At 42.6% G+C, this 17,963-nt stretch overlaps 1 protein-coding gene across 1 annotated transcript in view; it reads left to right on the plus strand.

The window, feature by feature from the left end:
* LOC120795452 (ryanodine receptor 3-like) overlaps window positions 1-17,963 on the plus strand; it is a 108,483-nt gene that overhangs the window by 65,690 nt on the left and 24,830 nt on the right. The window contains exons 39-62 of the mRNA XM_040137394.1: window positions 5,253-5,526; window positions 5,679-5,793; window positions 6,369-6,501; window positions 7,698-7,801; window positions 8,020-8,155; window positions 8,381-8,567; window positions 8,702-8,810; window positions 8,898-9,018; window positions 9,586-9,755; window positions 10,574-10,794; window positions 11,072-11,162; window positions 11,983-12,123; window positions 12,715-12,878; window positions 13,032-13,110; window positions 13,661-13,750; window positions 13,863-14,009; window positions 15,180-15,242; window positions 15,398-15,473; window positions 15,827-15,950; window positions 16,136-16,251; window positions 16,354-16,421; window positions 16,527-16,648; window positions 16,821-16,870; window positions 17,332-17,392. Coding sequence (XP_039993328.1) covers window positions 5,253-5,526; window positions 5,679-5,793; window positions 6,369-6,501; window positions 7,698-7,801; window positions 8,020-8,155; window positions 8,381-8,567; window positions 8,702-8,810; window positions 8,898-9,018; window positions 9,586-9,755; window positions 10,574-10,794; window positions 11,072-11,162; window positions 11,983-12,123; window positions 12,715-12,878; window positions 13,032-13,110; window positions 13,661-13,750; window positions 13,863-14,009; window positions 15,180-15,242; window positions 15,398-15,473; window positions 15,827-15,950; window positions 16,136-16,251; window positions 16,354-16,421; window positions 16,527-16,648; window positions 16,821-16,870; window positions 17,332-17,392 — 2,962 coding nt within the window. The remainder of the gene's footprint in view (window positions 1-5,252; window positions 5,527-5,678; window positions 5,794-6,368; window positions 6,502-7,697; window positions 7,802-8,019; window positions 8,156-8,380; window positions 8,568-8,701; window positions 8,811-8,897; window positions 9,019-9,585; window positions 9,756-10,573; window positions 10,795-11,071; window positions 11,163-11,982; window positions 12,124-12,714; window positions 12,879-13,031; window positions 13,111-13,660; window positions 13,751-13,862; window positions 14,010-15,179; window positions 15,243-15,397; window positions 15,474-15,826; window positions 15,951-16,135; window positions 16,252-16,353; window positions 16,422-16,526; window positions 16,649-16,820; window positions 16,871-17,331; window positions 17,393-17,963) is intronic.

Raw genomic sequence — 17,963 nt, forward strand, 5'->3', positions numbered from 1 at the left:
TCACAATCCAAATGTCCAAAACTTGCCAAGACATTGAAGTTGTTGTGATTTCTTTCTATAACTGCTTTCACAACATTTGTTTCTTTCCGGTAAAAACACTAGCTCTGAACTCACGTTATCCATTTACAACCCAGTGCATTCTGCTTGTTTACAGTCTCTTTCACCTCTTTTTGCACGAGCTCCCTCCTCACTCAAAGGGAGGGGAGAATTAAAAGCAGCTCTAGCACCCTCAGTCTTGCCTCAATTCGTCTGCCGGTGTCATCTGGACTGAGTCACTGGGTGGCAGTCATTTCCATTTCAATTTCTTTTCAATTTCATTATGGTAATATGGAGTCGGTTGGAGCAGAGTGAAGATCTTCCGTCAGCCGCTCTGGGAGACAAGAGGGAAAAGAAAGGAAAAAACTTTGTTGATAAAACCAAATCCTTCACCTGATAAAGTCCATAGACACATATGGGAAAAACTACACAATCATGAGCGTGCACACACATGAACAATAACCATTTGAATCACAGCGCACAACAATGGAGGGGGGCCAAAACCGAAGAAATGCAGAACAAGTACTTTCTAATTTTCCATCTCAAGTACCACTCTGTAAGGGATCAGCAATCAAATTGCTGATTGCTAATTATTACCGTAAAAACACACTCTACCTTGTTCTGTTGGCCTTCAGTGTAGAAAGCTGTGTGTTATTCTGGGCTGCTGCTCACAGTTGGATGTTTCGAGTTTTATCTAGCGGCCTACATTATGTCTCCTCATATATATGACCTTTCCTCAGAATTACGCTGTGCGGGCGATAAACCAAGACACGTGTGTCTGCCGTTTGTTGCTAAGATAGAGACAGGAACAGGATATTTTATTGCTTCTGAGAGCCCTTCAGAGAAAGCCTACCACTGACATACCATCCCTATCTATTCTTGAAAGTGATGCCGGAAACAACAAGTGGCCAATTTGCAGACGGATAAACTTGGGCTAAACTATCAATCTCTCCACTGCGATTTGGTGTGACCCTGACGTGGAGTGTACCAGACGAACGCACTGATTTTCGAGGAGCAAGGCAAGATGAAAATAGAGGAGTGTGTGTTTTATCCTGAAGAGAGTGCTTTGGGTGATGGTGTTGGTCGTCTTTGCAGGGTGTTGTGCAAGGGCTGATTGATTAGAGGACTGCTTCGTGGTGGCAGCTGCAGTCCGGGAGCATCGCTTCTACTTCTGTAACAGCTGGAGGCGTCAGAAAGCGAGGGAAGGGAATGGAAGAATAGAGTGAGAATAAAATCTCTGCAAGCAAATTCTCTTATCTGTTAAAATGATTCTGTGAATGATTTTCTGATTATATATCTCGGTAGTAAGTGTTAGAGCTTGGTTTTTTTTGGGCATTTTGCCTTTATTTGATAGTTGACAGTCTACAGAGAGACAGGGAGGAAACAAAAGCAGAGAGAGGGGGGTATGACAGCCAAAAAGGGTCCCCCAGACCGGAATCAAACCATGGACGTTGCTGTTATGTGGTCTTGCCAGTGCATGGGCAGAGCATGAACATTATATATGTTTCTATCTTATTGGATGATGTGTTTGGGTTGAAGTAAAGATAACCAATTGGGACTAAGTTCTTTGTCTCGATAAACACTATAAAGATGATTTTAAGACTCTATTTTGAGACTCTCCTTTGACTTCTTGTGATGAGGTTTGTTTGTCTCCTATAATGTAACAATATATGTCACTTGACCCCCATCAGTGTTTTGTGTGTTTAATTGAGTTCAGAGTCTTTTGTAGAAAATCTTCCACAACAGCGCCTTAACCATTAGACCACCGGACGCACCTGGAGCAGTGTTTTCACAAGGTGGTCGCACACGCATGCATGTGAACATGTGGAAGAAAATACAAAATCACGGATACACACAATGCCTTTTGGTGAGAAAAGCTGAATGTCAAGATTTGTTTCTTCATAAGAAAACTCCGCACAACCCCTGGTATAGTTGATATAGTTTTTGTTTCGTTTTAGTTTGTTTAGATTGGATGTATTTTCTTTCTCGGTGCAGTATGTGTATGTGACAGTTGATATACAATTTGAACATCAAAATAAAATCTTATCACAGGAATAAAATCTTATCTTAAGAAGATGATTTGCCAGGAGCCAGGGGTTTGGCTAGAGCGGAGAAGATATGATGTATTCTGACCTGTTACTCCAGCTGTAACTTCTCCTCCTCCTGTCACATCATCTTGCTCAGTGAGACCTTGAAGATACAGAAGGTGCCGTCGCCTTTGCCATTATTTCACATATCACATATCATCTGATGAATAGTTTATCCACTAGAAGCATTTAATACTCACACTGGTCTTGAAGAAATCTGTGTGTGGGTGTGCGTGTGTGTGTGTGTCTGTGAGAGAGAGAGAGAGAGAGAGACCACAGGGCTTGTGTATGAACTCTCAAACCATGAAAACTGCTTGCCTCTATCAGTGTAACTCTAGACAGGTCAGATTTGTTTGTTGGGGTGTGGTGAAGGGAAAGTGCTAGAGGCGTTGTATTCAAGACCCAAACAGACAGACCGAGGGGGGGGGGCGATTGAGTGTGTTTGATAGTGTGACAGAATGAGAATCAGGTGTTGTGAAGCATGTTGGCTGAGGGGAAGAAATGTCACCTCTCATTTTGGAGCAAGCTGGTGCTTCTGCCCTTTCTCTGACACCCACGCAAGTCTCGGCGGCGGGATCGGTTACAGCTGACTGTGACATTCTGCTTGCTCCCCGCCCATCACACAAAACACACACACACCCTTACATTGATTGACAGCCTGGTGTCAAATAGTCTTTCACAAACCAACAGATCCGATCAACCAAATAGACACAGAGGCATTAAAAACACAGTCACCTAATTGCAATACTTTTAAGGAATTCAATTGTGTGCAAATTGCTCCATCTTTCATGGTTCAGAGTTGTTTAATTGATGTCTTTCTGTCCTTTTTGTATTCATACCCCATGAACAGACACAAATATGCTCACACACCCTCACCCACACAACCTATTGATCCGGTTTTAATGAAGCCATAAGGTAACCTACGTACGGGCTGTCCAAACCAATGTCTCCGTTTAACCACAGAAACAGAATGTCGCACTGTACAAAACTATTAATACATCGTCCACTTCCCCTCCCTTGTTCTTTATGTAACAGGGCTTTCTTTCCGCCCCACCGAAAATGTCATGAATGAGCTCGCAAACTGTGTTTTCTTTTCCACAGAATAGAAGAAAATAACTCTGACATTGTTGAAACACAGATGATTGCCTCTCCTTTAGAAGCAGAGGCTTGTCAAGGTGGCTGACACACGCCTACAGTCCTATTTGCTCGACTGAAGCCACCTGAAACACTCTGAATGAGCTGTCTGTCTTTTTTTTTTTTTTGTTCTGTGCTCAAGGTCTTATTTGCATCACTGAGCCAGTTTGGGAATGCAGCGTTTGAATTGCATCTTTTTTTTTGAAGTGTTCCAGCATTGGCTATGTAAAAATGAGAGCACCCAGTCAACTGGAGGCCCTTTTAACATCAATCCAACAGAGCTTTGTGTTTGGGTGCGTGTGATAATGTGTGTATAGATTAGAAGAAAGGAAGTGCCTTGAGGAGGATTGCTCAGCGTTGGTGTGACCCCAGCTAATGGAAGGAAGGTTTCAGTATATTTTCCTCTAAGGCCAGTGGTATGCAGTAATGATTACAAGACAATGCAGTGAGCCCTTCACTGCCAGGGCGAGTCCTTCTCTGCCATTTAAAAGCAAATCTTATCTTATTGTTTAAAATTAGAAAAGCCTGTATTATGTTAATCAATCCCCTTCATAATTAATATTTCCATATCCACACACAGCTGTGCTTTCTTTATTTTAATCTGCATTATAATTTTAGGTTAATAATGCAGTTATGATGATCTCTGAAAGCAGCACAGTGAAGGCGGATAGTTTAAAATAATATTAAGCCCCAAACAGACACCCCCATTTTTTGTGTACTAGCCCAAAAATAATGTAGCCAAAATAAAAAGGTTTCCTTTGAAAGGTCGCTGTTTAAATTGTACAACCCAAAAGTCTGAGTGAGATAAGAGATATGGAGCCAAAGTTACAGACACACAAACATGGTAGAAATGTACGATTGTTGTTTTGGTTTTTTTTGCATTCCCTATTTTTTTTTTTTCTTTGGGAACAGGGAATATAAGGCCTGTAGTAGTACTTTTTGTGTGGAAAACACTTTGTATCCATAGCCACAAGTCTGAACCAATTCTGCGTCATCAGCATGGGGATCCTAAAATACTTTGCCGAGATAGAATCAGGACGCTTAGAGCAATGACGTTACAAGAGAAGAGACAAACCACTTAAAGGATTTTGAATGGAGAAGTCTGTGATGACGGTTGTATGACACATATTCTGCCCCTTCCCCCCGAAATTCAATCATCTGCCTCATAACAGGCAGATGGGGAACATACAAAGCCAAGCATGTTGTTGCACTGACACAAGCAAAACTGTGCGCATTTGTAGTAGAAGTATAACCTGTGGGAAAAAAAGCGTAGACCTTATTTTGTAGCGAAGACACCAAACCTTTTGAGCAGTTTTTATCAGATTTTACTAGTGACTCTATACATGCAGTTTTTTTTGTCCCGGTGACCATTGAAAGTGAAGTTATTGCTCTTTCTCCATTCATTTAGATCGGAGCCTGGTCTTTTTAAGTAAAAAACAATAACAATGTGTGTTAAATAACTGCCCAGGGCCGTTGCCATGATGGCTGCCGAGTGGCGAGACTTGCCCATAAGGACATTGCTTAGAGCTTTCAAGCGATGTATAATTTGTCAAGGTTGTGTGAGGATTGAGTCAGGTACAGACCAAAAAACACCTAAAGTAGCCGTGCCAAGGTGTATTTTCAAAGGTTAAAGCTGTACTAATCAATATTTTATTTTGACAATTGATCAGATTACTGTATGCAATGTGAAAAAGCTCATTCGTATTGATGAACACACAGAGAATTAATATCCAACTCTGCAGTTCCCCTCAGCGGTACTGAGAGCTGAGATTTTAGTGTTTCACCGCTCTCATCGGCGTCGTCTCCAACAGGAGAAGGCAGCTGTGTTCAGAGACAAAGTTCTGATGTACCCTACTTGCCCAACACCAAACGACAGCAATACAAAGTTAGCAACTAGCTAGTGAACACAGTGGAGCCAGCCACAGCCACAACCCTTTTTTTTTAATGGAAAATAAAAGCGAAATGTCAATCATCTTCACCTAACTTTCTTTCCAGCCAATCTGAAGGAACTGATCTCTCAGACGATGGTAAGCTGGGCCCAGGAGTGTCACATCCAGGACCCAGAGCTCGTCCGTAAGATGTTCAGCCTGCTGAGGAGGCAGTATGACAGCATCGGGGAACTGCTCCGGGCCATGAGGAAGACTTACACCATCAGTGCCGCCTCGGTGCAGGACACCATCAACCTCCTTGCCTCACTGGGTCAGATCAGATCTCTGCTGTCTGTCCGCATGGGGAAAGAGGAGGAGAAGCTCATGATTGATGGACTTGGGTAGGTCGCTAGATTTGTGGCCAACTTTTCTTGATTCCCCCAAAATCCTCATTTTAGATTAGAAAGTAAATTGTTTGAAAAAAATTGAAACAATGCATATATATTTTTTTGTCTTAGTTAAGTTTTTCTGTTTCTGTCTTTTTTCTCTCCAGCGACATCATGAACAACAAGGTGTTCTACCAGCACCCGAACCTAATGAGAATACTGGGCATGCACGAGACTGTCATGGAGGTCATGGTCAATGTGCTCGGAGGAGACAAATCCCAGGTTTAATAACATCTATCTCTATATTTATCTCTGCTTCCAGAGGCACCCACAACACTCCCTGCACCACCTCGCCAGAAATGATGTCGTTCACTAAATAGAAAGTTGTGCTTTAGTCCTGTTTTGTCGTGTGTTATCATTTGCCTGTGAAGTGTGGTCGCAGGGTGAATGTGCGTTCGTGAAAACTTGGTCCAGGTACGTGGACTTTCTCCTCAGGCTGAGTCTGGGGGTGAGGGGAAAATAGGGCAGAATGTGGCTGGTTGGCAGCGTGTTTAGGTGTCAGGGCTTTTAGACACTAATTAGGAAAGTAGACATGCGGGGGAATTATAGTAACAAGCCTGGAGAAAGTCATTACAGTAAACTCAGCCCCCCAGAATAAAGCAACAACCTCTCCAAAACCATTTGTTATCAAACTACTGTTTTTTTTTTTGTTGAGTCATAATTTGTTATATTTGTTTTCACTGTTCATAAATGTGTGAGCGTCTGTCTTGGTTGTGATCTTACTACAATTCTCTTGTTTTAAAATACAACCAGGTCAGATGTTTGACCCTACTTAGTCTGTGTGTGCCACCCCACAGGAAATTGCCTTCCCAAAGATGGTGGCCAGCTGTTGTCGCTTCCTGTGCTACTTCTGCCGGATCAGCCGTCAGAACCAGAAAGCCATGTTTGACCACCTTAGTTACCTGCTGGAGAACAGCAGCGTGGGTCTAGGTGGGTACAGCTCTCTGTGTCTCGCTATCTGTCATGCTACTTGGTGATTAGCCCGATGAATGCTGATGCTGAGCTACTACATCATTTTACTGGATGAAGGCCACACAGTCTAATAAGGAATCAACCAAAACCCGTTTTAGAAAACCTCACACCTTAGAGGGCATATGTGTAACTGTGGGTCTGAGCCCCAAGAAGTCTGTCAGCAAAGAGAGTGACTCATCTACCATTCTGTTAGAAGATCACACTGCCACAGTCTTAAGACAGCGTCTCCCCTGGATGAACACACACATGCACCCAGTCATGAAGGCGCGCACACACACACACACACACACACACACACACACACACACACACACACACACACACACACACACACACACACATACACACAGATTTCTCGTTAAACAGTGGACACTGTAGCCAAAATAAAAGTGAAATCTAAGAATAAAAGCTTTAATACTTATTAAAAAGCATACAAGATATAACCATAATATTATAGATAATGTGTTGGTAAGCACCGTGCTACATAAACTGGTTCCCATTACCCCTGTGGAACCTAATATGACTAAAGTTTCTGTTGAAAATTGGTAGAGGAATCTTTCCTTTAACACATTAACCAATCAATATTACCGTGCTGTTGGCAGATTCGCTGCTAGTGATATTTGGGAGGAGTGTGTCGTGGGATGAGAAGGCCTTGGCCCCTCCACCACACAGCTTTATACCTCGTTTAACAAAACCTTTTAATCAAAGAAATACTAAAATGAAATCTCTTGGTCTGATGTATTTTAGTTAGATTTATTGCATATAGTTGAAATCACACAATAAACCGAGCTGGTCCCGGGAGCAACTGAATCCTAATGTGAAAGCACTCATATTTATATCGTGTCCCTTATCCTGCCCTTTGTGGGGCTAACAATCTTAGTTCGAAGAACAATGGTGTAACATTTCAGTGTTGATCCATAAAAAAAAAAACTTTAATGATCATTTGACATTTGAATGATTATGATCACTGCTTACATGGAGTTACTGAATAGTTTAAACAGGTAAATATTTCCCACAAGAGGAAACACCACCCCCTGCTGTTTGTACACCATTTTGTTGAAACGTGAACAGACACAAGCTGGTTGTCTAGAGATATTAGATAAGTTAGACTAGACCGTAAGCAGTTGACCCTGTGTGTTTGCTTTGTATTGCAGCTTCACCAGCTATGAGGGGTTCCACTCCTCTAGATGTGGCTGCTTCATCAGTGATGGACAACAACGGCCTGGCTCTGGCACTGGAAGAACCCGATCTGGACAAGGTATGACTTTTTTGTTTGGAGATACTATACAGTCTTATCTGCTTGATTTCAGGGACAAAGTCAATTGAAAATTGTAGGACACACATGCAAAATTGTTTCCAAAGAAGGAGATACCAAAGCTAAAACTCCCTAAGATGAATGGAGTAGATAGGATGAATAGATTAAAGCTGCGTATAGGTTGGGCTATTTGTGATGTTATGTATGTGCCGTATCTGTAGGTAGTCACCTACCTGGCAGGATGTGGTCTCCAGAGTTGTCTAATGCTTCTGGCTAAAGGCTATCCAGACATTGGCTGGAACCCCATTGAAGGAGAACGTTACCTTTCCTTCTTGCGGTTTGCCGTCTTCGTCAACGGTAGGACTGCAGCTACCCTCCATTCTTGCACTGTCTCACTCTCTAAACATGTAGAAAAAACAAGCCCCAGCTAAGACTTAAGGCAAAGTCCACATGGAGTTTTGCCTGAGGCTGTATGTTAGAGCTAAGAAATGTGTATGTGCTATATTTTTCTGCTGACATTAATTATGTATTTCCCTGCTGGTCTGTATTTACTCACATCCATCCATATTATCTGTGTTCTAGGTGAGAGTGTGGAGGAAAACTCCAGTGTCGTGGTCAAGCTGCTCATCCGTCGTCCGGAGTGTTTCGGACCTGCCCTGAGGGGAGAGGGAGGGAACGGCCTGCTGGCCGCAATGAAGGAAGCTATTAAGATCTCTGAGACACCTGCTTTGGACCTGCCGGGCTCTGTCCAGGGAGTCAGCTCTGACGTGTAAGCCACAAAGATCAGGCAAAGCTATTTAAATCAATGCTGCGGACTTGCGGCTAAGATAAGCTGCTCATCCCCCTTGCCTTGTGTCTTTGCTATGACGCCCTTCTCCCGCTCTCCCCTTTTTCCACTGTTAGGTCTGCGGATGGTGATGACGAGGAAGAGGTGGTTCACATGGGCAATGCCATTATGTCCTTCTACTCTGCGCTCATAGACCTTTTGGGACGTTGCGCCCCAGAGATGCATGTATGTTTGTTTAAAAATTGTGAATTTTCTTGAATTGCCATTCTTGCACAGGTTTTCCTCATTTTCACTTCTTTTTCCCTTCCTTAGCTCATAAACAAGGGGAAAGGTGAAGCTCTGCGTATTCGTGCCATCTTGCGCTCTCTGGTGCCTACCGAGGACCTTGTGGGGATTATCAGCATACCACTCAAAATGCCCATCATTAACAAAGGTACTGGTCAGGGTGTTCACTGTAATAACTCACAGCAACAAACTGTACAGCACACCTTTTCACTTCCATCAGAGGACAAATCATATTCATTTGCATGCTACAAAAGAATGTCTGCCTCACATGCAGATACAGTGGCTATGAAACTCTGCACATTCAGTGCAAGGCGGAATGTTATTGATTTCATTTCACTGCTCATGCCCTTTTAATCAGCACAACACTTTACTGCACACTCCCCTAGCTCTGACTAAGCCAGATCATTTCTATAGCGAGCTGTCTTGCGCTATTGATTGATCTGCATAAGCATGGCAAGACTCGGCTCTGAAATTTGCTGCTGTGAGCACCGCCACACATGCTCTGTCAGTAGGCCAAAAGTGAAGACAGTGAGCCATGCCTCCAGCACCAGAAAACTCTCATCCTGTGCTGTGTGCTGCCTAATGAATACACATGAGTCCCCTAATCAAAAAAGACTTGCCATTATGTACTCTGGGTATTTCACCGCTTCACACCTACATGGATTACCCAGTTGAAAACGTTGTGCCTTCCTTTCTCCGTCTCAATCTCTCTCAGATGGGTCAGTGACAGAGCCGGACATGTCAGCCAGCTTTTGTCCAGACCACAAGGCCCCCATGGTCTTGTTTCTGGACAGGGTGTATGGTATTGAGGACCAGGGCTTTCTGCTTCACCTGCTTGAAGTCGGCTTTCTCCCTGACCTGAGGGCTGCTACCTCTCTGGACACGGTAGGTGGAGCTGACAGCAACACAGGGTAGAAGTAATAAATGTTCGGCCTCTGTAACATGAACTTCATCAGGGCATTTCAGGATCAATAATATCGGGCAACCTTTTATACTAATGAGGAGCTCCTCATTAAACCACGGCTTAAGTTAGTTTTCAGGCGATTAATGTAAGTGTTCCTTGCTCTTATTTACCAACAAAAAGTTTACATGGAGCTTCAAGTATTTTAACAAAATCACTCAACAAAAAGCTCAACCCTGAACTTTCAAATCCATCTGCTACAGACTTATGGCTAAAATTAATCAGTCATCACATAATATTGAAAAATATTTAAAGCACAGCAGTACACAGGAAAAAAAACAACTTTTCAGCAACTGGCCTGCGAGGATCTCAGCTGTGCTGTGAGGTAGAGTGTGTGTGTGTGTGTGTGTGTGCGTGAGTGTTTGTGTGTGTGTGTGTGTGTGTGTGTGTGTGTGTGTGTGTGTGTGTGTGTGTGTGTGTGTGTGTGTGTGTGTGTGTGTGTGTGTGTGTGTGAGTGCGTGAGTGCGTGTTTGTTTGTGTGTGTGTTGTGTAAAATGTTAGCTTGAGTTTTTTTGCTCTGGCAGTCCCTAAGGCTGCTGTCTGCCCCGGTCAACAGTGTTAATGTGGCAAAAGCTAAGAATGTCACTCAACCCCCAGCTGTTGTGTTGGACGTGAGGCAAAAGGCTGTGCTGTTTGCGCTGACAGATATCATGCTAATTTAATCTGTGTAGTACGTGCGACAAAAAGGTAATGTCGCAACTGTCACAAATCTCATGTGACCTGTGACCCTTTCTTTCTTCAGGAGGGTCTCTGTACCACTGAGACAGCCCTGGCCATGAATCGCTACATCGGCTCAGCCATGCTACCCCTCCTCACCCGCTGCGCCCCTCTCTTTGCGGGCACCGAGCATTACGCCAGCCTCATGGACTCCACTCTTCACACCATCTACCGCCTTTCCAAGGGCCGTTCACTCACCAAGGCCCAGAGAGATGCCATAGAGGAGTGTCTGCTGGCCGTCTGCAAGTGAGGAGCATAAGAAACTGTCCGTTAGTGGAGTTAAAAGTTTCTCTAGCTAGTGATAATACATAAAACACTTGCGGTATCTCAGCCGGCAGGAATAGCAACGACCAACAGTACATTTTATCAGCTTTCTTGCAAAATTCTATTATAACTCAGAGCCTTGTTTCCCTAAATATCCCTCTAAGACAGTGTGACAAAAGTGGTCAGAGCCTGAAGATGTTATGGTTAAAGGCAGCCCTGGGTAGCAGTGCTCTTATCTCTCGCTCACCTTATTCTGCAGACACCTTCGTCCGTCTATGCTGCAGCAGCTCCTGCACCGACTCGTCTTTGATGTGCCCTTGCTGACTGAATACTGCAAGATGCCTCTCAGGGTGGGCAACAATTTCTTCACTTTTTTTTTTTTAATTCTTTTTAAATCCCTTTGCTATCCCTTATCTTGACTTTATCTCATATTCCTTGCTGCCCTGCCCGCATGCCTCAGTTTTAGTTCTTTCCAGTCTGCCATATTATCAGTTGCTTACTTTTAATCTCTGACTTTTCATTCTTTTTCTTTTTCTTCATAACCTAACCTTTGTTTTGGCTGTGTGGTCGCTGCATGGTCATGTTTTACTAACTCTGTTTATAAGATTTTCACCTTGGTGGGGAGCTACCAATAGCTTATTTCCGCCAACTCCAGTGCAGGTGTACTTTTAATGTAATAATATTGGTGTTCACCCCTCTCGCTCAGAGACACACACACACTCACAGGTGCACAGTTGTAGCACACTCGTGGCGTTAATCATCTGGCGTGGAGGAGGTGGGCAGCTACAGGAGGGAAACCAAGGGGATGAAGTATTGGACTGCGTGATTACAGGCTTGTTGGCTCCACTGCTGCACTCCATCCGTCTGGCCACAGGAGAGAAATACTGGAGATGTAATAGGTTGTGACTGGCCTGTGAAATTGTGGACACACTTGTTGTTTACTTTCATGTACACATTTGGATTTCATTTGTGCTGAGTGTAGGAGAACTGACTTCCTTCGAGGTGCTGTTTACTATGCATGCCTGGCCTACTGCCAGTGTGTTGTGAGAACGTATAAGGGCTGCGTGCTCGTTGTCTGTCACTGAAAACACAGTTAACTGCCCTGTCCACTAAATGCTCTATATTTATTAACCACCGTGTCTTGCCCTTTGCCCTCTCTGCATTCCCCAGCTGCTAACCAACCACTATGAGCAGAACTGGAAGTACTACTGCCTCCCGTCGGGCTGGGGGAGCTATGGCACGGCATCTGAGGATGAGCTACTGCTCACCAAGAAGATCTTCTGGGGAGTGTTTGATTCTCTGTCCCAGAGGGTGAGGAGTCAGTCATGTGTTGCGCAAAGTTTTTTTTTTTTTTTCTCATAGAGGGTCCTTTGCAATTTGGTTGTGACTTCATCACTTCCTGAACGTAGGCATCAACATGTATTTACCTCTTGTTAGAAATAGTTTATAAGAGGATGTATTATAACAAATGCTCTGCAAAAGTCATATACATTTAAGTAAAAGTCACCCAATTTGTCACGGCCTTGATTAACATGCATGTATGCAAGGAACTCATTGGCACAAATATCTACCACTAGTTGGACTCAGCACATCTCATGAAAGGAGGCTGTGCAAAGGGCCAGCCTGAAAACATCAATATCTGGACGGCCATCATTGATCCAAAACCTCTAGCACACTGATTCTTCGGCTTTTAGAATAATTCTCTATCAACATCTCTTCCACAGGCCCCTGTTACTCTCAGACTAGAGTGACTATTTAGCCTTTCTTTTCTTTTTTTAACTCCCAGCTTAAATGAACAACTAAAAACATAAATAAAAATACTATTTGCAGAACCGTACTATAACTTTAAATTTTAGAAGATACATTTATTATTCAACTCTGTAACTTTCTTTCCCCATGCAGAAATATGACCCAGAGCTATTCAAGATGGCCATGCCTTGCCTCAGTGCCATAGCTGGAGCTTTGCCGCCAGACTATGTGGATGCCTCCATTAGTACCACTGTGGAAAAGCCTGTTTCTGTCGACGCTCAGGGCAACTTTGACCCCAAACCCATCAATACTGCTAAGTAAGCCATGTCGGAGCCAGATGTCCATGAAATATATATGTACAGCCTCACTTATTGTATCATACCTGTGATGAAAAACACAGCACATGACTGTACATGACTTCAGTAACATGCGTTTGCATACTCTGACAAATTGTCACACTCTCTCTGCAGCATTGCTCTTCCAGAGAAGCTTGAGCACTTTGCCAACAAATATGCCGAGCATTCCCATGAGAAATGGTCTGCAGAGAAGGTAAGGCCAAAGATAAGAGTCTCCACTTGGGAAATGGGTATTAAATGGTGCATTATTGGACTTGGAGCAGGTCTTCAGCATTGTAAGAAAATGAGAGGACACTAAAAATGTCTCGCCTTGAAGAAATACTGCACACGACAGTAATCAGCTGAAAAGCATTTCTGCTACATGAAAGTGAAAAAAAATCAATTCAGATCAATATTCTGATATAGTTCTTTTTCCAGTATCATAGCACTGTTCCTGTGGTGATGCCTCCTTTTTGTTATAATTGAAAGAGATACTCTGGGCATGCTGACAATAATTGCGCTAGGCTCTGTGTAGAAGGCCCCTGCTCTCTTTTGTGCCAACTGCTTTGCCTGCTTTGTTTCATCTGTCAAAAGATTCTCAAGAGCTGAGAAAAGCAAGAACTGAATGTACAATGGCTCCTTAATGTGTTTTGCACAGAAATCTCTTACCCAGTCTTTCAAATTATAAAGCATGCCCTTAGGGGACTCTGAAGGCAATGAGGATTGCTTTCCCCCTTGTATATCCCTCTGCCCTTGTGCGTCAGGTGCTGCTGGGATGGAAATACGGAGACTGTGTGGATGAGAAGGCCAAGATTCACCCTCAGCTCAGGACCTACAAAGCCCTAACAGAGAAGGTACAGTATGTCGAACGTGAGATTTGTGAATAAGACGATCACGAAGAGATAACCTAAAGATTGAGGCTTCCGGGTGTACTCCTTGTTCCCCATTTCTGTCTCTGTGCTTTAGGAGAAGGAGATTTACAGATGGCCAATTAGAGAGTCCCTGAGGAGTATGTTGGCAATGGGCTGGAGCATCGACAGGACCAAGGATGGAGAGAGCATGTCTCAACAGAGAGAGAATGAGAAATTGAGAAAGATATCTCAGGCCTCACAGGTATAGAACAACGAAAATGTCCCAGACAAATGCTAACATCAAATATTGATGTTGTGTTGGAGACACAAAAAATTTCATTGCTGTTGCACCAGACCAGGGCATTAATATTGTGTTGTAAAAGTTTCAAAAATGTACCATGTCTGAGCTACAGTATGCAATGAGTAGAATCGTCATAAAAGCAAGGCTGTTTCTCCAATAAAACTGTCCGGCATGAAATATTATGATGAATCTCTTAAACAAGCAGGTTTATATAATCCATTAAAATAATTTAGTCTAATGGGGATTAAAAACTGGGTTGTACTGTATTTAACACTATTAATTATATAAAAGTCCATATTGTTACACTATGAATATTTTTTGCACAATTGAATTGTCAGTGTTTAGGTCAATGTTTGGTCAACTTTGCATTCATACTACTACCACTTGGAGTGGCAGAAGCTGGATGTATCAAGCATTTATCCATCACTACGCTGCTGTTAACTATCTCAGAAGTTTATTGTTTCGCTATTTACTTTTAGCTAACCTTAACTACTTCAACTGTTCAGGCCTTACTTTTAGCTAACTATTTTAAGTATTTTAACCATTACGTCTGGCTGACAACTTCAACTATATATTTAGTTTTAGCTAATGACAACTATTTCAACTGCTTATCCATTACTTTGCAGCTGCAGCTGACTAGTTCAACTTCTCTGCTTGATAACTAATTTAAAACTAAACTACGTTAGTTTTCATGCATTCTCAATAGCAGCATGTGGGGTTATATGTTACAACTGACTCAGGTTGATGGACGGGTTACTGGTTATTGTAAATGTTAGTAAAGTTCACCATCACACCAATTTGTAGTCTTATTTGGATGTCTCATTTCCTCCTTAACACAAATGTTTGGATATTTTTTAACAATCGTAATTTCTATTTTCAGTTGAGTTTAGAAATTGCTGGTCTAGGCTTACACCTGCCATCAGTAAACATGCAGATCAAACAGGTTTTAACTGAGGACACAAAGTTGATTTTGTTGCTAATCTCCTTGCACTTGGCTTGACTGAAAGCCTTAGGATACGGAACAATCCATTTAACAAATGCTATAGAAGCAGAAATCTTGTGTTATCGAAGTGTTGATTTATAACTAATAACACAGTATATCTCACTGTAAATCTTTTTGAACAATTCCAGGCAAATGGGTTCAATCCAAGCCCGATAGACACAAGCAACGTGGTTCTATCCAGGGAACTGCAGGTGAGTGACCCCAAATTTGTTCTGTTGTACTTTTTTCTTTTTTTAACATCAAATGGTCTCTCAGTCTGAATATGAAATGAATGTGGATGAGTAATGTGGGCGGGACGCACTCCTCGCTGAGATGTACTGTTTGTCTCTTTTGCCTCCGGACCAAGGGGATGGTGGAGGTAGTGGCTGAAAATTACCATAACATCTGGGCCAAGAAGAAAAAAAGTGACCTGGGAAGCAGAGGTGATTTGCTAATGAAGGCAATCATAAACTCACCAGCAAAACAAATGTGTGTGTGTGTGTGTGTGTGTGTGTGTGTGTGTGTGTGTGTGTGTGTGTGTGTGTGTGTGTGTGTGTGTGTGTGTGTGTGTGTGTGTGTGTGTGTGTGTGTGTGTGTGTGTGTGTGTTGGTGGATGTTAAATGCCACTTGGTTGTTGCGGTGTGCCCGTTAGCATATGCATATGTCCGTCGTTCTGGTCTGACTAAATAGGTTCAGCTGAGTGGTGACTCCATTTCACCATGTGCCTTCAGACACACTCAGTACGGACCCGCGAGCGATCAAGTCTTCCTGAACGCTGGGTTGTTTGTGTTTTCAGGTGGGGGAACCCACCCTCTGTTGGTGCCCTACGACACGCTGACAGCCAAGGAGAAGGCCCGTGATCGAGAGAAGGCCCAGGACCTTTTTCGCTTCCTGCAAATCAATGCCTATAGCATCACAAGGTCAACACACACACAAAGGATGTCGCTGAATTTATTATCATATTTATGCCTTGCAAAAACTTTTTGTGACCTCCTAACGTATGACTTAATAGATGACAGTATCAGTGGTCAGTGGAGTCTTTTTTTTAAATGCTATTAAAAGAGAATCAAGAGTTATTTATAGCCAATATCTTTTTGTGCTGTAGAGGTTTGAAGGACTTGGAGCAGGATTCTTCTTCCATGGAGAAGAGGTTTGCCTATAAGTTCCTCAAGAAGCTGCTCAAGTATGTTGACTCAGCTCAGGAATTCATCTCCCATCTAGGTATGATAATATTACATAGGACATTACTACAAAACACATATACTATATGTAGTTGTCTTGTTACTCAATATTCAACATACATTTTTCATTTTTCCAATCCAGAGGCCATGGCTGCGAGTGGAAAAACAGACAGGTCCCCTCATGAACAGGAAATCAAGTTTTTTGCCAAAGTAAGGATGTGATACAAATGCAGCCACTATACACGTATTAATAACTTTTAGACTTTATTACCATCGACCTGATCTGGTCTTGTCCTTATCACTGTCCTCCTTCAGGTTCTTCTCCCTCTCATCGACCAGTACTTCAAGAACCACTCTCTATACTTCCTCTCCTCCCCCAATAAGAACCTGAGCAGCAGCGGTTACGCCTCCAACAAGGAGAAGGAGATGGTCACCAGGTACCCATTCACCAAATTACACGCAAAAACACAGCATGACGATAAATCTTTTTACCATTTTTTTTACATAAAATCTTAATCTCTAACAATCTTTATTCCTTCTCTTTTCTCCAAGAATTTACTCATTGTGATTTTCTGATTTCCTCCCCTTTTCTAACCTTCACACCTCCAGCCTGTTTTGTAAACTGGCAGCTCTTGTCAGACATAGGATTTCACTCTTTGGTAAGAGGATTACTGCTGACTGGTCAGGAATGTGTGTACGTGTGTGTGTGTGTGTGTGTGTGTGTGTGTGTGTGTGTGTGTGTGTGTGTGTGTGTGTGTGTGTGTGTGTGTGTGTGTATGTCAATGTGAACGTGAGTATTTGTCATTTTATCGTGTCTGAAGTTTTTTAATATGGTTTAAATGCACAACAAACGTCTAGTTTAACAGACATTTTAACACTGAAACACTTATCTGTAAAGCTCCAGAAACAACAACAGCAGCTTGAGCCGCTGAAATGATGATTCGTTAATGGGTATTTTTTCTAACCAAATGCTGAACATACAGACTTGACTGTATGTTCAGGGTTTGAACTCAGCGCTGCCATTAAAGGCTCAATTCCGATCAAAGGAGTACTTAACAATGGGTGACAGTATGTACATTCACATTATAGTGATTGCTTTTGTGTTCGTGGCGTCTTGTAGGGAGTGACTCCACCACCATGGTGAGCTGTCTGCATATCCTGGCACACACTCTGGACACCAGGTGGGTACAAATTTGGCTCGCAAGGAACCTGGCACCTCTTAAGTTTTCTTCCTCAAATGAAAAGTTTAAAAAATGTTAAATGAAAAAAAAAAATGAAAGGGTTAACATAAGCCCTTAGTTTGAGAATGTCTGCACTTAAACGTTAATTGTTTGAGAAGCCAATTACGGTTTTAAAGTGTAAAGTTATGATTTAGGATCTAAACTCTATTGAACCCTCAAGAGGAGCATATTTGAAACACAAACATTTTCTTTTAAACAGTTATTACTCCACTGTCTGAAGGGAGGCACTGGCATTAACAAAGAGCATCCTCTGGCATTTAAATAAGCAAAACAAATTTCATGCGGCACATGTTGCCCAAGGCTTCTAGTGTTCTTTAGAGACAATGTAATGTTTGTTAATGCAGCTCACACCCAATGAGGCTAAATCGGCAATGTATTATTGTGTCTTGTTTGTGCTGAAGAGCTACAGCTGATGCCCACAGACTGTCTTTCATTTCTCCTTCCTACTAGGACCCATCAAGGCTTAACAATGGGTAATTCATTCAGCAATGCTATGGACTGTGAAATGTTG

The sequence above is a fragment of the Xiphias gladius genome, chromosome 10 (genome assembly GCF_016859285.1).
Source record: "Xiphias gladius isolate SHS-SW01 ecotype Sanya breed wild chromosome 10, ASM1685928v1, whole genome shotgun sequence".
In the NCBI taxonomy this organism is placed as follows: domain Eukaryota; kingdom Metazoa; phylum Chordata; class Actinopteri; order Istiophoriformes; family Xiphiidae; genus Xiphias; species Xiphias gladius.